Source organism: Octopus bimaculoides, chromosome 26, assembly GCF_046866305.1.
Source record: "Octopus bimaculoides isolate indiv1 chromosome 26, ASM4686630v1, whole genome shotgun sequence".
Classification (NCBI taxonomy): domain Eukaryota; kingdom Metazoa; phylum Mollusca; class Cephalopoda; order Octopoda; family Octopodidae; genus Octopus; species Octopus bimaculoides.
Window position 1 is genome coordinate 4,918,139 of NC_142953.1, and position 17,584 is coordinate 4,935,722.

The 17,584-nt window shown below is 35.2% G+C and overlaps 1 protein-coding gene across 10 annotated transcripts in view; it reads left to right on the forward strand.

Moving 5' to 3' along the window:
* The window catches only part of LOC106874983 (forkhead box protein J2), a 446,415-nt gene that overhangs the window by 392,746 nt on the left and 36,085 nt on the right, over positions 1 to 17,584 (forward strand). For 7 of the 10 annotated variants that reach the window (XM_089342755.1, XM_089342759.1, XM_089342750.1 and 4 more), the window contains one exon: positions 5,821 to 5,856. The exons of the other annotated variants lie outside the window; for them this stretch is intronic. In XM_089342755.1, the coding sequence (XP_089198881.1) occupies positions 5,821 to 5,856 (36 nt within the window). The remainder of the gene's footprint in view (positions 1 to 5,820; positions 5,857 to 17,584) is intronic. 10 annotated transcript variants of the gene reach the window in all.

Here is a 17,584-nt window from a genome sequence, read left to right on the forward strand (position 1 = left end):
AAGAGCCAGTCCAGGGGCACTGGCAACGATCTTACTTGGCTTGCCGGGTCTTCTCACGCACAGCACATTTCCAAAGGTCTCGGTCAGTAGTCATCGCCTCGGTGAGGCCCAATGTACGAAGGTCTTGCCTCACCACCTCAGCCCAGGTCTTCCTGGGCCTACCTCTTCCACGGGTTCCCTCAACTGTTAGTGTGTGGCACTTTTTCACGCAGCTATCCTCATCCATTCTCACCACATGTCCATACCAGCGCAATCGTCTCTCTTGCACACCACAACTGATGCTTCTAATGTTCAGCTTTTCTCTCAAGATACTTACACTCTGACGGGTATTCACATTGACATTACACATCCAACGGAGCATGCATATGTATGTACCTATATACATATACACATATGTATATATACACATATATATATATTGGAATGTATATGTATGTATATATGCATAGACCAAGAAAGAGAGAGTTGGATAATATTGTGCATTATTGAACCATAGACAGAATCTCGCATCTTAGCTGTTGTTCTGCCTCACCATGCCATTAACCCACTGGTTTACTGGGTCTCCCACTTCTAGGTTCAGTAAAAAATGAGATATTTAAATCTAACACAGCATCAGATCATTATTGAGAATGGATTTAAATAAATATCCCATCTTTAAGCTTGTTCTTGTTGCTGCAGAGACGACCTTTTGAATAAAGGTATTTATAATTAGTTCAATAGCATTGCAAGATGATAGAGGTTTCAATTGCCACTTATTAAAGTTTTTTTTTTTAAACCATTGTTAAAAAAAAAAGAATTCAAATGAAAAATCTTACACTCTGGTCTGACTTGAATCCACTACCAGATTATGCAGGATGTCCTATCACTGCTTATTTATCTGTGTCTTTACTTACATTGGGTGCCCTGTTAATTTCTGTGGAAAATAAGATAACTAAATCTACCGCCACATTATAAAAATAGATTTAAATATCTCATTTTTAAGTTGTTTCTCAGGTGTTGGTTTGATGGCCTAATAGGTAAAGGTGTTAGTTTGATGGCCTAATAGGTAAAGGTGTTAGTAATTTAACCAATAACCTTGTATGAAGGTAGAGGTTTCAATCTCTATCTAGAAATATATTTTTTTATATTTTTGTATAAACGAAAAAAAAAAAAAAAAAAGACTCTCACCTCCTTCTGGCCAGGATTGAACCCCAGACAGGACAGTTCAGAATGTCCCACTCACCCAGTTCATCTACACTCACCTTTACCTACTAGTCTACCGGGTCCCCCCCCCCCACACTAATTGCTGTCAAAGATGAGATACTTAAATCTATAATTGTGTCAATCAATAATAAAAATAGATTTAAATATCTCATTTTTAATCTGTTTTTCAGGTGTTAGTAATTTAACTAACAACCTTGTATGTAGGTAGAGGTTTCAATCTCTATCTAGAAATATATTTTTTAATATTTTTGTATAAACGAAAAAAAAAATAAAATAAAAAGACTCTCACCTCCTTCTCTCATCCTGGCCAGGATTGAACCCCGGACAGGACAGTTTAGAATGTCCCACTCACCCAGTTCATCTACACTCACCTTTACCCACCAGTCTACCGGTGCCTTGCCATACTCAAGATCAGCCATACTCTGCAGTAGAAGTGTTAAGACTGATCCTTCTGGTGGTGTAAAGCACTCGTGGTGACGCCACACAAAAACACCCATGCAGTGCCAGATAAAAGCACCAAGCACACTCTGTAAAGTGGTTGGCCTTAGGAAGGGCATCCAGTCGTAGAAACCACGCCAAACCAGACTGGAGTCTGGTGCAGTTCCCCAGCTTGCCAGCCCTGGTCAAATAGCCAACCCATGCCAGCATGGAAAAGAGACACTAAATGATGATGATGATGATATAATATCACAGAAACTAATCTATAATATATAATTATTATATGTGAATCAATGACAGAACAGAAAATCGTGACTTAAGACAAAAAAATATAACTTGCGGATATCAAGTTCTGATCATTTACAGCAAGAAACACAACTTTGCCTCTATTCCATCTAAGAATGCAATAGGTTTCAAACAGACAAAATTCCAAGAGACAATGGTGGTGTCATGCTGGGGCATGTAGTGGGGTGGTTAGGGTAACCTGATATAATCGACTAACAAATAAACCAAAACTTGACAGTGCTGCCCCAGCATGGCCAGAACAACCAATGACTGACAGTAGTAAAAATAATAAAACGAATAAATAAATAAGTAAAAACAGAAATGAGAATTCTTTAAGCAGCAGAATCAATACCAACCAACTAACCAACCAGCCAACCAACCAGAATGCTAAAAATAAACTTAACATTCACAAAGAATATGAAAAACAAAAAAAAAATAAGAAAGAAACTAGAAAAAATAACAAACACAAAAAAACAAATAACTGTACAAGCAAACACATAAAAAAAAAACATATAACAAAATAGTTTATTAATTGATCTAATGAAAGGAATTTTCTCTTCATTCTTTGAATTTTGTTAAAAAGATAAAAGAATGTCTTTCCTTTTTCATTGATTCATTTCAGCAGTGTGAAAAAAAAAGAAAGCAAAAGAATCAAACAAGAAAAAAAAAATGAAGAAATATATAAGAAATTATATATTTCTTGGCAAACATGAAAGGACTAACTGTTGTTCTCGTGAAATCTTTTTAAGTCCTCTATATCACCATTAAAACAGGATTACATCTTTTATCAACTGTCATCACAAGTTCTTTAATGTTTCTGGAGTTGAGCAGCCTGATCTAATCATTGCATAGCAGAGTAGGGGGAGTAGGGTGTGTGTGTGGGGGGGGGGGGGGGGGTAAGTGGGTGTGATTAGATTATATATGTACACACATACACACACATGTATATACACACACATAAAGACACATGTATACACACACATATACACACACACATATACAGTATACAAACATGCACACTCATGCGCACACACACGCATATATACAGTATACAAACATGCACACTCACACACATATATATGAGTACAGCTGAAGAATATGTGTGTGTGTTTACCATATATTTATAATGTGTGTGAGTGTGTGTATGTATATATATAGATGGATATACACACACTTATACCTATGTATATATATGGATATACACACACTTATACCTATGTATATATATGGATATACACACACTTATACCTATATATATATATATATATATATATATATAGAGAGAGAGAGAGATATACACACATTTATATATATATATATATATATATATTTTCATATGTATACACATGCACATGTATATATATTCCCATAGTTTTCTTCATTCATTAGTGTCTTAAGATATGTTCAGGTACTCTAAATCCGTGTGTGCATGTGTGGTGTGTGTTCAACAGTGTGACTTTGTTCATTCATCAGTCTCCTAAGATATGCTCAGATAACTCTGCGTACATATGTGTAAATGAGTGTACATATGTGTGTGTGTGTTTCTACTTTTGTATGTGTGTGCTCACACACGTATCTGTGTATGCGTATTTGTGCATGTTTTCTTTACATGGAGCTTTTGAGAAAGTGTGTGTGTGGGCGGGGGCGGTTTCTATATTTTACAGGTGAACAGATAATTTCCCTTCCTGCCAACCATGTCATTTTCAAGATTGCTTCATGTGGTTCCACATGTGATCCCTCAGTGGGGGACCATAGCCAGTTATTTTTTACTATAAATTTGAATAAACAATACTTTATGAACGGAATTTGGTAATACAATTCTATATTTCTGAGATGAAGAGGGCTGAAGCGTACACAGCCAAAATGTGGTGAAAGCAACAATGAAGATGATGACACCGGTCCAACTTATGTGAACAGTGTACATGGAATCTGTGTGGAAACCATTCATGCATGCATGTGTGTGTGTGTGTGTGTGTGTGTAAAAAGCATCCAGTTCACACTGTAAAGTGGTTGGCATTTGGAAGGGCATCTAACTGTAAAAACCATGCCAAGATAGACCTCGCCTGTGCTGGTGTCATGTAGAAAGCACTGAGTCAACTCTGCAGGGTGGTTGGTGTTAGGAAGGGCATCCAGCTGTAAAAGCCATTCCAAAATGGACACAATAGCCTGGGGTAGTCTTCTACCTGGCCAGCTCCTGTCAAACTATCCGACCCATGCCTGCATGGAAGGTAGATGTTAAACGATGATGATGATATATATATATATATATATATTTATGTATAGAATATACAGAGTCAAGAGGTATGAGATGAATATATTTATTTCACCAATCAATATCTGTAAGATGACAATTGATTCACAGCCAACAGCATGGTTTGTAACCTGGTTCTCTAAAAGAGCTTTTTTGTGATTTTCACCAGATTAGATAAATCCATATATTGTACCTAATATATATATATATATATGAACTCTACTAAAATTTTTGCTGATGCAGTTGCCCTTACTTTCTTTGCCATGGTCCCCTCTCAAATACTTTCGTGGCATACAGAGTTAGTTGAGGGAGCTTTTTACTTTTGCTTTCTTGTCTTACAAGTTACTCGGCAACCTCACCAGTGCTGATGCCATGTAAAAAGCACCCAGTACACTCTGTAAAGTGGTTGGTGTTAGGAAGGGCATCCACCTATAGAAATTATGTCAAAGCTGTCATTGGAGCTCAACACAGCCCAACAGCCCACTCGATCCTGTCAAACTGTCTAACCCATGCCAGCATGGAAAACAGACATTTAAATGATGATGAAGATGACTTGATTTTGCTTAGACACAATGTTACTAATAACCAGCTAGTAGTATTCAGTATACTTATGCATTATAGCAAAGCATCAGGAGAGTATAGAATGACAAAAGAACAGGAGTTATATAATCATCTTCATTAGCTTACAGCTGTTTCCTCAGAGTCATTTTAAGGGGCTCCAAAGAAGCTACAGGATGTGGCACAAGCATTCGCTCTGAGTGCACATCTTTTTAAAAGAGAAACAGCTGTAAGCTAATGGAGTTGATTATGTGATTCCTGTTCTTTTGTCCTCCATTAATTGATATATATGTATATATATGAAGAAAGATTTTCTTAAAACAGAAATTATTAATTATATAAAATAATTCTTTAAAAAAATTAGACTGATATGAACATTTTGGGGGAAAGATTCCATATTGTGTGTAAGTGCTTTCCCATTTATTTTTTAGACACACATTATGGGGTGGGGTTTGATATATGTGTGTGTATGGCAATCTCATTGGTTCTGGTGAATGAGTGAAAACATCATAGGTTTCAAAAAATCCTTTAGTCTTACCAATGACATGGCAGACTCTGCAGTGTTAATTCTATGATAAAGTGCACCCAGTACATGACTGATATATATATATATATATATATATATATATATATATATATATATACACACATGCATGGTACACTGAATAAAAATGTTATAAAGCCCATAAGTAATATACTAAGATATATATATATATATATATATATATATTCATTCATTCATTCATTTAATTGAAACTACAGCATTAAACTATCATCACACTGAGTTTCCAATTTCTGTTCTTCCTTGAATCCTGAACTTTGAACAAATGTATAAACTCTATTTCTTGTACTTGTTTTGTAAAGCTATTTCTCTCCTTTGTACATTGAAATACACAGACACACACAAGATATATATATATATATATATATGTGTGTATATGTCTATATATGTATATATTATGTGAGTGTGTGTGTGTGTGTGTGTGTGTGTGTGTGTGTGTACATATGTATATGAGAGCTCTTTGATTTACTTCTTCAACATTTGAATAAGATTTGCTTTTCTCTGTGGATTTTTATCATTTTAGCCGTAGCTGACATGAGGGGTGCACATTTCTGGCTATGTATGTATCTATATTTCTTCTGTATGCATATGTTTTATTCATATATTTTTATCTTTAATTTCCATTATTATGGTGATGAGATGTTGAATGAGAAAAATTCAATGGATTGCATTGTAAACTAATGCATGCCTTCTTTTTGTTGTGTTCAACAAAACATGCTTACATACATACATACATGCTTACATACATACATACATACAGAGTTACTTACATATTTATCTCTGCTAAATTGTTTGACCAGATTTAGGTATTCCATAAATGATACTTTTCATCACTGGTGGGTAAAGGATGGGGTAGGGGGTTCATTAATCAAAATTTTCTTGGCTTATCACATCAAGTACGTTAGTTCTCACTTAACTGTACATGCATACAACACAGATGTGAATATATCTCTAAGTAACAATCTGAAAAAGCTGAGGTTCTCAGAAGAAAAGAAGTTCAACCAGCTAACATGCACATTACAGACATGATCTGTAAGTGGAACAGTAAAAATATGCAAGACTGTTTTCAAGTTCAAGATGTGAGCTTGTTTTTGTTATCTACTTTCCAATGACGTAGCTTTGTATCTTTGTTGGAAATCAGCTTCTTCCCTACAGGAAGATTTCACATAATTAAAAATAGAAGAGAAGACAATAACACACACACACACACACACACACACGCACACATTATTTGTGGGAGTGAAAATCCTGTAAATATGTGAGTAATACATATGCATGTATTGGAAATGTGTCAAATCTCATGTATGTGTGTGTGTATTATATGTATGTATATATATATATATATATATATATATATATATTTATATATGTGTGTGTATACATACACACATATATCAATGTATGTATATATGAATATATATACACACACAAACACACACACATATGTATGTATTTGTATATGCGCATGTCTGTGTTCTGGCCAAGATTTCAAACACTTGCCAGCTATATCTTTCACTGTTTTTGTCAAACATACAATTAACAATTGCAATTTGGCTACAGAAGCTCTTTATATTTTCAGCTATAGACCTACACACACACACACACGCGCGCGTGCGCACGCATGCATCAACATCAATAATAACATATGTTTGATTTTGAACATAGTTCTGAGTATTGAAATGCATACTTTTTGTGCATGAATGTATGTAATTTTAAACATGTGCACACACATACACACACAAGCATATACATAAAGATATGACTGCATATAAATATATATATATATGCATATGTAAATATATATGTGTGTGTGTGCACATACTCATGTATATATATACACACACACATATATGTAGAAAGAGAGAAATGCAAGCATGTCTATGTGGTTAAGAAATTTGCTTCCCAACCACAATCTTGCAGGTTCAGTCCCACTGCAGGCATCTTCTACTCTTGCCCTGGACCAACCAAAGCCTTGCAAATGGATTTATTTAACAGAAATTAAAAGAAATTCCTTAGATATATATATATATATATGATGATGATGATATGTATGTATATGTATTCCATATCTATTTTTTTCTCATGTATTTGATTCTTTTCTTCATGTCTGAAATTAATGTAGTTGACTGGTCCTTTAGTTCTTTAATTATCTACCCTATGTCAATCTTTCCTCACCACTCTGCTTCTTAATTTTTGGTCTAGAGCGGTGGTTCTCAATCATTTTTTTGCCTATGGACCCCTTTGGTTCCTATTTTACTCGAATGGACCCTCCTAGCCATTTGATGTCTAAAAATCCGATTATATTTTTATAAATAAATATTATTAGGAACTGTATGAAAAAAATTAAAATATTTTGTGCATTGTAGAAGTATAACCAATTTATTGCACATAAATTTTAACAACAGAACCTTATATAGATCCCCCCCCCTCCAGCCAACAAGGGTCATATGGACCCTGATTGAGAACCATTAATCTAAATCTATGAACAAAAGCAGTTTTTGCCTTGACCATTCTCTATGTCATTGGATATTTTATTCACATGGTGGTGATTAGCATAGAATCAGTGATGTTAGACAAGTGATTCCCAACTAATTTTTGCCTATAGTTCGCTCTAATTTGCATTTTACTCAACTGGACCTTCATAACCATTTGAAATTTTAAAAATCCTATTATATTTTTATGATTAAATATTATTAGGAAATGTATTAAAAAAATTGTTAAAATATTTTTGTATTGTAGAAGTATGACTAGTTTATTGCATATAAATTTTAATGATAAAATCTAATATGGACCCCAGCTGAGAACCCCTGGCCAAGAGAAAGAGAAAGAGAGAGAGAGATTTATATTGTATTTATTTTAAATACTTCATTCACTATTTTACAACAAATTTAGTCTTGAAATACTGAAAATTGCATAATAAAAATGGTGAAAGAAGCAATAGCAACATTATGTGTCTTCACTAGTTTGAGCCTATATGAGACCTAATGATGCAATTATAGCAATTAACCAACCAATCTAGAGGAAAATAAGATTTAATCTGACCAAAAAAATATCATTAAGCAAGTTTTAATTATTCAGAATCCATTGGGCAAATTCTAAATGGGGTTTTTTTCCATTTTGTTTTTCTTTATTTTCATATATAATTGATTTGTTTGTTTTCATTTTTAAATTTCATGTCATAATTAGTTAGCACTAGCATCGTTGGTTACAGGTGTCTAATGGACCAATTGCTAATGAAATGAACAAGATAATTAATCTGCATGTACTTTGTTTGGTGATGTCACAAGTGCTACTCCCTCACATTGTCAATTACATTTCAATTTTGCATGTCTTTGCAATGTTTGCATCGCTTTCTCTCTTTTTTTCCTTTTTCGCTTGTTTGACCAATGGCTATCCTGTTCTTGGAGTATCTTGGGAAAGACACTTTTCATTTCTAATATTCACTTGTTTCAGTAAATTATTGTCGTTGAGCCTGAGATCAATATTAATTAAACAAATCTATAAACAATAATTAATTGTTTATCTTTGTTTCAGTCATTAGACTGTGGCCATGCTGGGGCCACTGCCTTGAAGGATTTTAGTTAAACAAATTGACCCCAGTACTTTTTGTTTTCTTTAAACTCTGGTACTTATTCTGTTGGTTTCTTTTGCCAAACCATTAAGTTACAGGGACATAAACACACTAACACCAGTTGTCGAGCAATGGTGGTGGGGGGCACAAAGACACACACACACACACACACACACACACACACACACACACACACACACACACACACACACACACACATATATATATATAAACAACAGGTTTCTTTCATTTTCCATCTAACAAACCTACTCACAAGACCTTGGTCAACCCAAGTCTATAGTAGAAGACTTGCCTAAGATCACATGCAGTGGGACTGAACCTGGAACTGTGTGGTTGGGAAGCAAACTTCTTAACACATAGCCATGCCTGTGCTTATATGATTAAACAGATATGATAGATTGTCAGATAAATTCATTTGTTTTTTGGTTTCCATTTATTTTAATTCTTATATTTCATCAATGATTTGAACAAATTAGTCAATAATTTACTCCCCTTCTTTATTCACAAATTCTTGACATTCCACTAGCTTGTCAATGCCTTGATGGCAGAAATCATCATGTCTTGAGTCAATTCATCAAACTGTTATTTTCAGCTGAACAAAACACCTTGCAGACTGTTGGAAAACTACCAAAAAAAGGTGATAATCTGAAGATGCTGCATCAGCAGAATACTGTGGGTGCAATATAACAATGTCCCAACTAAGTGTCTGAATAGCATTTTTGATCCAGTTAGTGGTGAGGAGGTGAACATTGTCATGTTAAAGAAGCACACTGTGTCATTAGTTGAGCCATTTCAGCAGGATTGCCCATCAAGTGAAGGTGATGGTCAGTGGTATAAGGAGAGTATCCTATCTGGTGAGCTGATTCCCTGATGACTAGTGCAGATCCTTGTGACTGAGCTCATTCAATCAACCATCTTTTGAGCTGGATAAGTCAGCTAGAAGAGGGAAAGTCTATAAAGTTAAATTTCTCCTCCTTGAAGCATAAAAATCATTTGTGTGTGCAATTCCTTCAGTAACAATACCTTCATATACACAACACCAATGTCTTGAGTGGTTTTGGCAGCTTAGGAACCTTGATTGTAAATGCAGAGAAGCAGGGGTTGGAGATCAGGAAAAGATTTGATTGCTATTTCAAGCAGGTTTCTGCGCTTGTCTCGGAATTCAGTTCAGGAACAAGCAAAGATAAAAAAAAAAGTAAAGAGAAAGGAGTATATATTTTGTTGTTTGGCCCTCAAGTTAGCCCTTCATTCCTTAATTTCCTTGGGAAACATATCTGATCGTGGGGAATATGACCTTACTTGGAAACAGGTGAAAGATGCTGACAGGAAGGACATCTGGCCATAGAATATCTATCTCAACAAATTCTGTCTGACCCCTGCTAGCATGGAAAAGTGGACATTAAAACAATAGTGATGATGACCATGATGACTGAATTAAAAAGGATTTTGTTCACCACTCTAAGGATTCTGCTATTCCACTGTGTATCAGTTCATCCTAGTTTTTTTTTTTTTTTTGTGAGGGGGGGGGGGCATCTTTTTTTCTTTTAAATGACTTCAGAACATTTGTGCATAAAATTATATTTTCATTGCACTAATCTAATTTGTGTCATTGCAGGACATCAATGACCTAATTATTTTTGTAACGATCTTAAATTTATATAAATAGCTGCCAGGGGAGCTTCTTATGAATTCATGACAACAGAACTTGATATGTTAGGCTAAATGACAAAAATGGTAAAATGCTAGATTAGATAACAAATCTGGTAGAATGTTAGATTAATAACTCTCATAGAATCTTAGATTAACTGACAGAATACTAGACAAAATGACAGAACTGGTACAATCCTAGATTAACCCTTTAGCATTTAAACTGGACACATCTGGCCAAGATATTCCATTTGTTTTATGTTCATGCTGACCAGATCCAGGCTCTCACACCTACCCGACAATATTATGCTACTTTAAACAATCACATCATCAAAACCTCAGGGATACAAGATAATGCATGATTAATTCAAAACAATGTGAATCAATAAGCATTACATTTAATGGAATATTCTGAACGCTAAAGGGTTAAATGTAATAAAGTTGACCCTATATGCATTGTGTGTATGTGTTTTTGTCCATGCGTGCCTATATATATATATATATATATGAATGTATATGTGTGTGTATGAATATATATGTATGTACATATATATATGTATGAATATATATATATATATATGTATATATATATGTATGTGTGGATGTATTTATATATATATTTATGTATATATATGTGTGTGTGTATATATATATATATGCATATCTAGATATATATATATATGTATATGCATGCCTATATATTTATATGCATATCCAGAACTGGTAAAATGCATGAGTAAGTGACAGAATTTTCAGCAATTTCGTCTTGTCCTCACATTACTGAGACATAAATGCATGTGGCATAATGGTTAGGATGTTATACTCAAGATCGCAAGATTGTGGTTTCATCTTGGACATCTTGGCATTGTGTTCTTCTGCAAAACACTTCCTTCCATGTTGCTGCAGTCCACTTGTTTGTAAATGAGTATTCCTGTGACAGACTAGCACACCATTCCAGGGGAATGTTGTGATCTCAGACATTTATACCACCAGGGAAACCAGGTTACTGTCCCAATGAGTTCTAGAACTTGAGACAGTAATATCCAGGAGAGTTTTACTTGACTATAATCTGAGATCAAACACAACCAAAGCTGAATTTACATTGCATAACTTTTGATACAAATAGTTGGTGCCTTTGTTTGTATCAAAAGTTTTGTTCTCATATTGTCCTACAATCAAAGGCATCCCAGCCATGACCAGCCCAACTTTTTTTTTATTCAATTATAGAGTATCCTAGACAGGTATTACTTGTTTTGGCACCACCTATTTGGTGTTCTTGATTTAACACCAACTTCTTTGACATCAAATGTTCTCTCTCTCCCCACCTCTCTCTGTTTATGTCTTCAAGTATATTTCTCTTTATGGTTATGAGGAAAAGGAATGTGTTTATGTCAATTGTGTTTGATTAATAAATTTCAATCGCTCTCTTTCTTTCTTTCTTTTCTCTCTCTCTCTCTCTCTCTCTCTCTCTGCATATACTTCTATGCACACACATGCCCAAACAGGCTGAATGTCCAGTCAGCCATGCCAAAATTATCAGCATCCAAACAGCTGTGCCCAATCATCTCATTCTATCCCAGACTATACATCCAATGAGTGCTTCCTTCTGTTTTTAGGACAATATATGGGTGTAGCAAAACTCCGCTGTTATTTCTAGCTTGTCACATAACCTCATAGGGATTCCCTTGTAAACACCAGAGATGGATATTGGTTTAATCAACAAACCTTCCACCCTCCCTCTTATAAATATTTGGCCTTGTCTTAATGTGAGTAATAATAATTATTATTATGATTGTCTTTTCCTGTACAATACATTATTACATTTTTTGGTTAACTGTAGAAAAGCATGCTTTCTTTCTCTATCTCTCCTTCTCTTCCTCTCTCTTCATTTCTCTCTATCTCCCTCCTTTTTCTCCTCTCCCTGTTTCCCACTCCCTTCATTTCTTTCTCTAAACCTCCCTCTCTTTATTTCCAACTTTATCCCTCCCTCTCTTCCTCCTCCTATCTTCCCCTTCTCTTTCATTTCTTTCTCTCTCCCTTCCTCTATTCCCCTGCATCTCTTCAGTTCTTTATCCCTCCCCCTCTTTCTCCCTCTGTTCTCCATTTTCTTCATTTCTTTCTCTATACCTCTATCTCTCCCTCTCTCCCTCCCTTCTCTTCCCCGCTTCCCTTTCTTCATTTCTTTCTCTCTTTCTTCCTTCCTTTGAGACTCCAATATTGAACAGAATAGAATTAGATAGCACAAATTGATGGCTGGCCACTGGTCAATATGACATGAGTGTGTGTGTGTGTGTGTGTGTGTGTGTGCATATGTTCATAATAGTGTATGTGTACAGTAGTGTCTATGTGAGTAGGTGGTGTATATAATATGGCACTGGTATATAGTGTGTGTGTGTTTTTGTGTGTGTTTTCTGTAGAAATGACTGGTTTCACTCACAAAATTGGTAATGACCATCCAGTAAATAAATAAATAAAAACAAAAAATGCACATATAAAAACTACATTAAAAACAATAAACAGAAACCTCATATGCCATCCCGACACCCCACCTCACACCACCACCCATCCCTTGGACAGAATGAGAAGGACTTAATCTGAGATCATATTGGAATAATATCAGAGTAATTTAGTCAGGAATGGTTTTAACGATGGTATCAGTAGTTGACTACATAAGGAGAGATCAGATGGAAGAAGGGAAGGAGGAGGGTGTAGTAGAAGTTAATAGGATTAGTGTGAGTTGTCCCGATGTGATACAAACCATGTGGTAATTGATTGGTGGGGGTAGGAGGAGAGGGTGGGGAGGTAAGCCAAGAAACAAAGTTTGTGAGGACATTTCCTGGAGAGAATAAATTTTTAAAAGTAAAAATGATGATGATGATGATGATGGCTAAAAATATTAAGAGAGAAAGGAAGATAAAATGGACAGGGACAAATATGATGAGACAACAGAAGATAAGATGGCATCAGTGGTGGTAGTAGTAGTAGGCTACAAGATAGGGTGAAGGGTAAAGACTGCCTTCAGTCATAAATGACCATAGGGGTTGCACCTAGAAAGTTTCCCTCCGAGGCACAAGTCTGGGCAAGGTTGTTTATGAAAGACCAGCGGTCGCCCATGCATACCAGCCTCTCCTCTCTATGCCACTGATGTTATCCAAGGAAAAGGCAAAGACCAATACAGCTTGGAACCAGTGATGTAATAACTCATTTCTACAGCTGAGTGAGTAGGAGCAACGTGAAATAAAATGTCTTGCTCAAGAATACAACACACAACCCAGTCCAAGAATCAAACTCTACCTCATGATTGTGAGCCCAACACTCTAACCATTAAGCCAAATGCTGTCACAGTTTAATCTATAATCCAGTTTAATACTACCACCTCCACTTTGTCCCTTGAAGTGTGATGGGTTTTAGCGTAGCCTTAATCTATTGCTTAGTTTAATGGCACCTCATGCACCATCAGGCCTTTGGGTGTCTCAAGCAAAGTCCTCTAGGGATAATAGACTTAATCTGTTCCAGTTTAGCATCACAGACATTACCTGATCCTTGGACTGGACAATTGTCATGCTGATGACAGCTACTGAGCTAGAAACATGTCCCTATGACTGTCCTCTTATCTCAAGACAATAAGCCTGTCATTTCCTTTAATGGCTCTTCAACTTTGGAGAATTTTTTGAGATCATCTCCTGTTCTCATAGAACTGTTCTCAATTGCTGAGACACATTCTCTAGAAGTGGAGACCATTTTAATCAGACATTAATTTATATGTTGTATAGTATTTGATATACCTGCATTTGTTTGTGTTTTTTCAAACACATGTCACTGACCACTCTGAGTGGTCTTAGCTCATTTCTGTTTAAATCATGCAAACACCTGGGCCATAAATGTGTTGTACTCTTTTTTGTACAAGTCTAAGTCCCTTGGCTTCTAGTTTATGGGCATTTTTAGCAAGTAGTTCAAAATAGGAACTGACTTAAATATAATGGCCCATCCAGCATGGAAAGCATACAGATGATGATGAGGAGGAGGAGGAGGAGGATGTGGCTGTTGGATGTGTGTATGTGTGTGTGTGTTTGTGTGTACACAGAGCAACAGCCAGGGTTCTTGTAATAAAATGGCATTTTCACATTGTCAATATATTAATAAAAATTAAATGTGATCAATTTCTACACACACATATACATTCTGAGTGGTTGGCGTTAGGAAGGGCATCCAGCTGTAGAAACTCTGCCAAATCAGACTGGAGCCTGGTGTTGCCATCCGGTTTCACCAGTCCTCAGTCAAATCGTCCAACCCATGCTAGCATGGAAAGCGGACGTTAAACGATGATGATGATGATGATACATTCACATAATACAGATTATATAAATATAAATATATATATATATATATATATATATATATATGTATATATATATATAAACACATATACATGTACATACACACACACACACATATATACATATATGCATATACAAACAATCCATATACATGATTACACACATACACACAAATATATTTACAACTTTTTATAATCATGAACGGCTGCTGATTTTTCAGATTATGTAAAATAATCCTTCCAGCTCAACCATGGAAACTATTTTATCAGCTAAACTAATTAAGATATGTTACAAATAAGACAGCTCTCTAAATCCCTCTTAAATAGACTGAAACACTTAATTAGTTTATTGAGTAAAAAGTATGAAAAGATAAACATTGGAAAAAATATCATTTAGATTTTGACTGTCTCCTCTTTTAACCCTTTCCAATAAATTGAATTGTTACCATGCCTGGAAAAATGCTCAGCGGAATTTATCCTGACTTCATGTTCTGAGTCCACATGCACTTTGCATCCTTTCTGGATTGATAAAATAAGTACCAGTAAAACACTGGAAAAAGGTCTGTCTTGTGTGTGTGTGTGTGTCTCCAACTACCACTTGACAACTAGTGTTGGTGTATTCACATTCCTGTAACTTAGCAGTTCATCAATAGAGACTGATAGAATAAGTACCAGGCTTAAAATAAATAAGTACTGGGATAGAATCATTTGACTAAAAATTCTTCACATCAGTGCCCCAGCATGACCACGATCTAATGACTAAACAAGTGAGAGATAAAAGATACATGCATACACACATACATTTATGCATATGCATGTGTGTGTACTGCATATAGGTTCAACACTGCACTTTACATGCTTCACTTTCTGTCTCTCTTGCATACACTCATACACTCTGCATATAGGATAAAGTTTATTACATTTTACAATATATATATATATATACATGCACACACATATATCTGGATATGCATATAAATATATAGGCATGCATATACATATATATATATATATCTAGATATGCATATATATATATACACACACACACATATATATACATAAATATATATATAAATACATCCACACATACATATATATATACATATATATATATATATATATTCATACATATATATATGTACATACATATACATTCATACACACACATATACATTCATATATATATATATATATATATAGGCACGCATGGACAAAAACACATACACACAATGCATATAGGGTCAACTTTATTACATTTTACATGCCCCTTATTTTTCTCTTTCTCTCTTCCTCTCCCCCATCTCTCTCTCTCTCTCTCTCTCTCAACCATCGCTGCATCTATACATGATGGTTATTGAAATGTAAATAATGACTCAATGATTGCAGCATTGGTTTTGAATGCTCATTATTCACTTTGTGTAAATACAATAAACTACTCTAATACAACAACAACAGCAATGACAACAACAACAACAACGAAAACAACAAAAACAACAGTCATTTCATTCTCGCTTCATTGCTTTGTGGTGGTAGTAATTGTTGTTATTGTGTTGTTGTTCAGTGTTGATTTTTAAGGAGCTTCCTTACCTCACCTTAGTAAATCTCTACTAACCAACCAAGCAGGCAGCTGGGATTTAAAAGAAATAAAAGTGGGTGATGGTGATGATGATGGTGGCAGGTCAATGGGCAAAAATGAAAAAAAAAAAAAATGAAGAAACATTTATTATCTTTTAAAGTTTGTTATTTTGTTTACATGCTTCAGCCATTTTAGGGGTCTTTTTCTTTTAGTGGGGAGGGAGATTTTCATTTTCATTTTTTTGCTTTACAAATATCATCATTATCAAATACCTGTGTAGACAGACAGATAGATAGATAGATGGCATGTATATATGTATGTGTCTATATTTCTGTATATTTTGTGCATCCAAATATGTAAGTATGATCATCATCATTTAACAACCATGTTCCATACTGACTGCGGTTACACAGTTTGATGGATCTGATGGCCCAAAGGAATGCATTATGCACTAGTATCTGCAGTCCTTCCCAATGCTAACCACTTTACAGCATGTACAAGGTGCTTTTCTCCTGCTACCAGCACGAGTGAAATTTTCATGCACCTTGTGAGACTATGGACTCTGAGTGGGGACAGGTGCAACTTTATGCAATGAGAATAAGGCGTAGAGAGGGGTAAAGGATGAGAGAAAGGGCAAGAGCAAAACAGATTTCTTGCTGTAGTACAATGGTTCCCAACTGGGGTCCATATGACCCTTGTGGGTGCACATAAGATTTTGTTATTAAAATTTATGAGCAACGAATTGGTTACACTTCTGCAATACACAAAAGGTTTTAACAATTTTTTAAATACAATTTCTAATAATATTTAATTACAAAAATATAACAGGATTTTTTAAACATTAAAGGTGCAGGTTTGGCTTTGTGGTAAGGATTTCACTTCTCAACCTCATTCATTCAAAGCACTGGTAAGTCTGGGACCATAGTAGAAGATACTTGTGCAGTGGGACTGAACCCAAAATCATGTGGTTGCAAAGTAATCTACTTAACAACACAGCCATGCCTGCACCTATACTATGTACAGATATTTTGCTTAATATTCTGTACCAGTGTGTGCTTATTTTACTCATCCTATATCTCTGTCGCATGTGTTTTCAGCTGAAAGACCTTACTCTGTTTTGTTTTGTCTACTGCTTT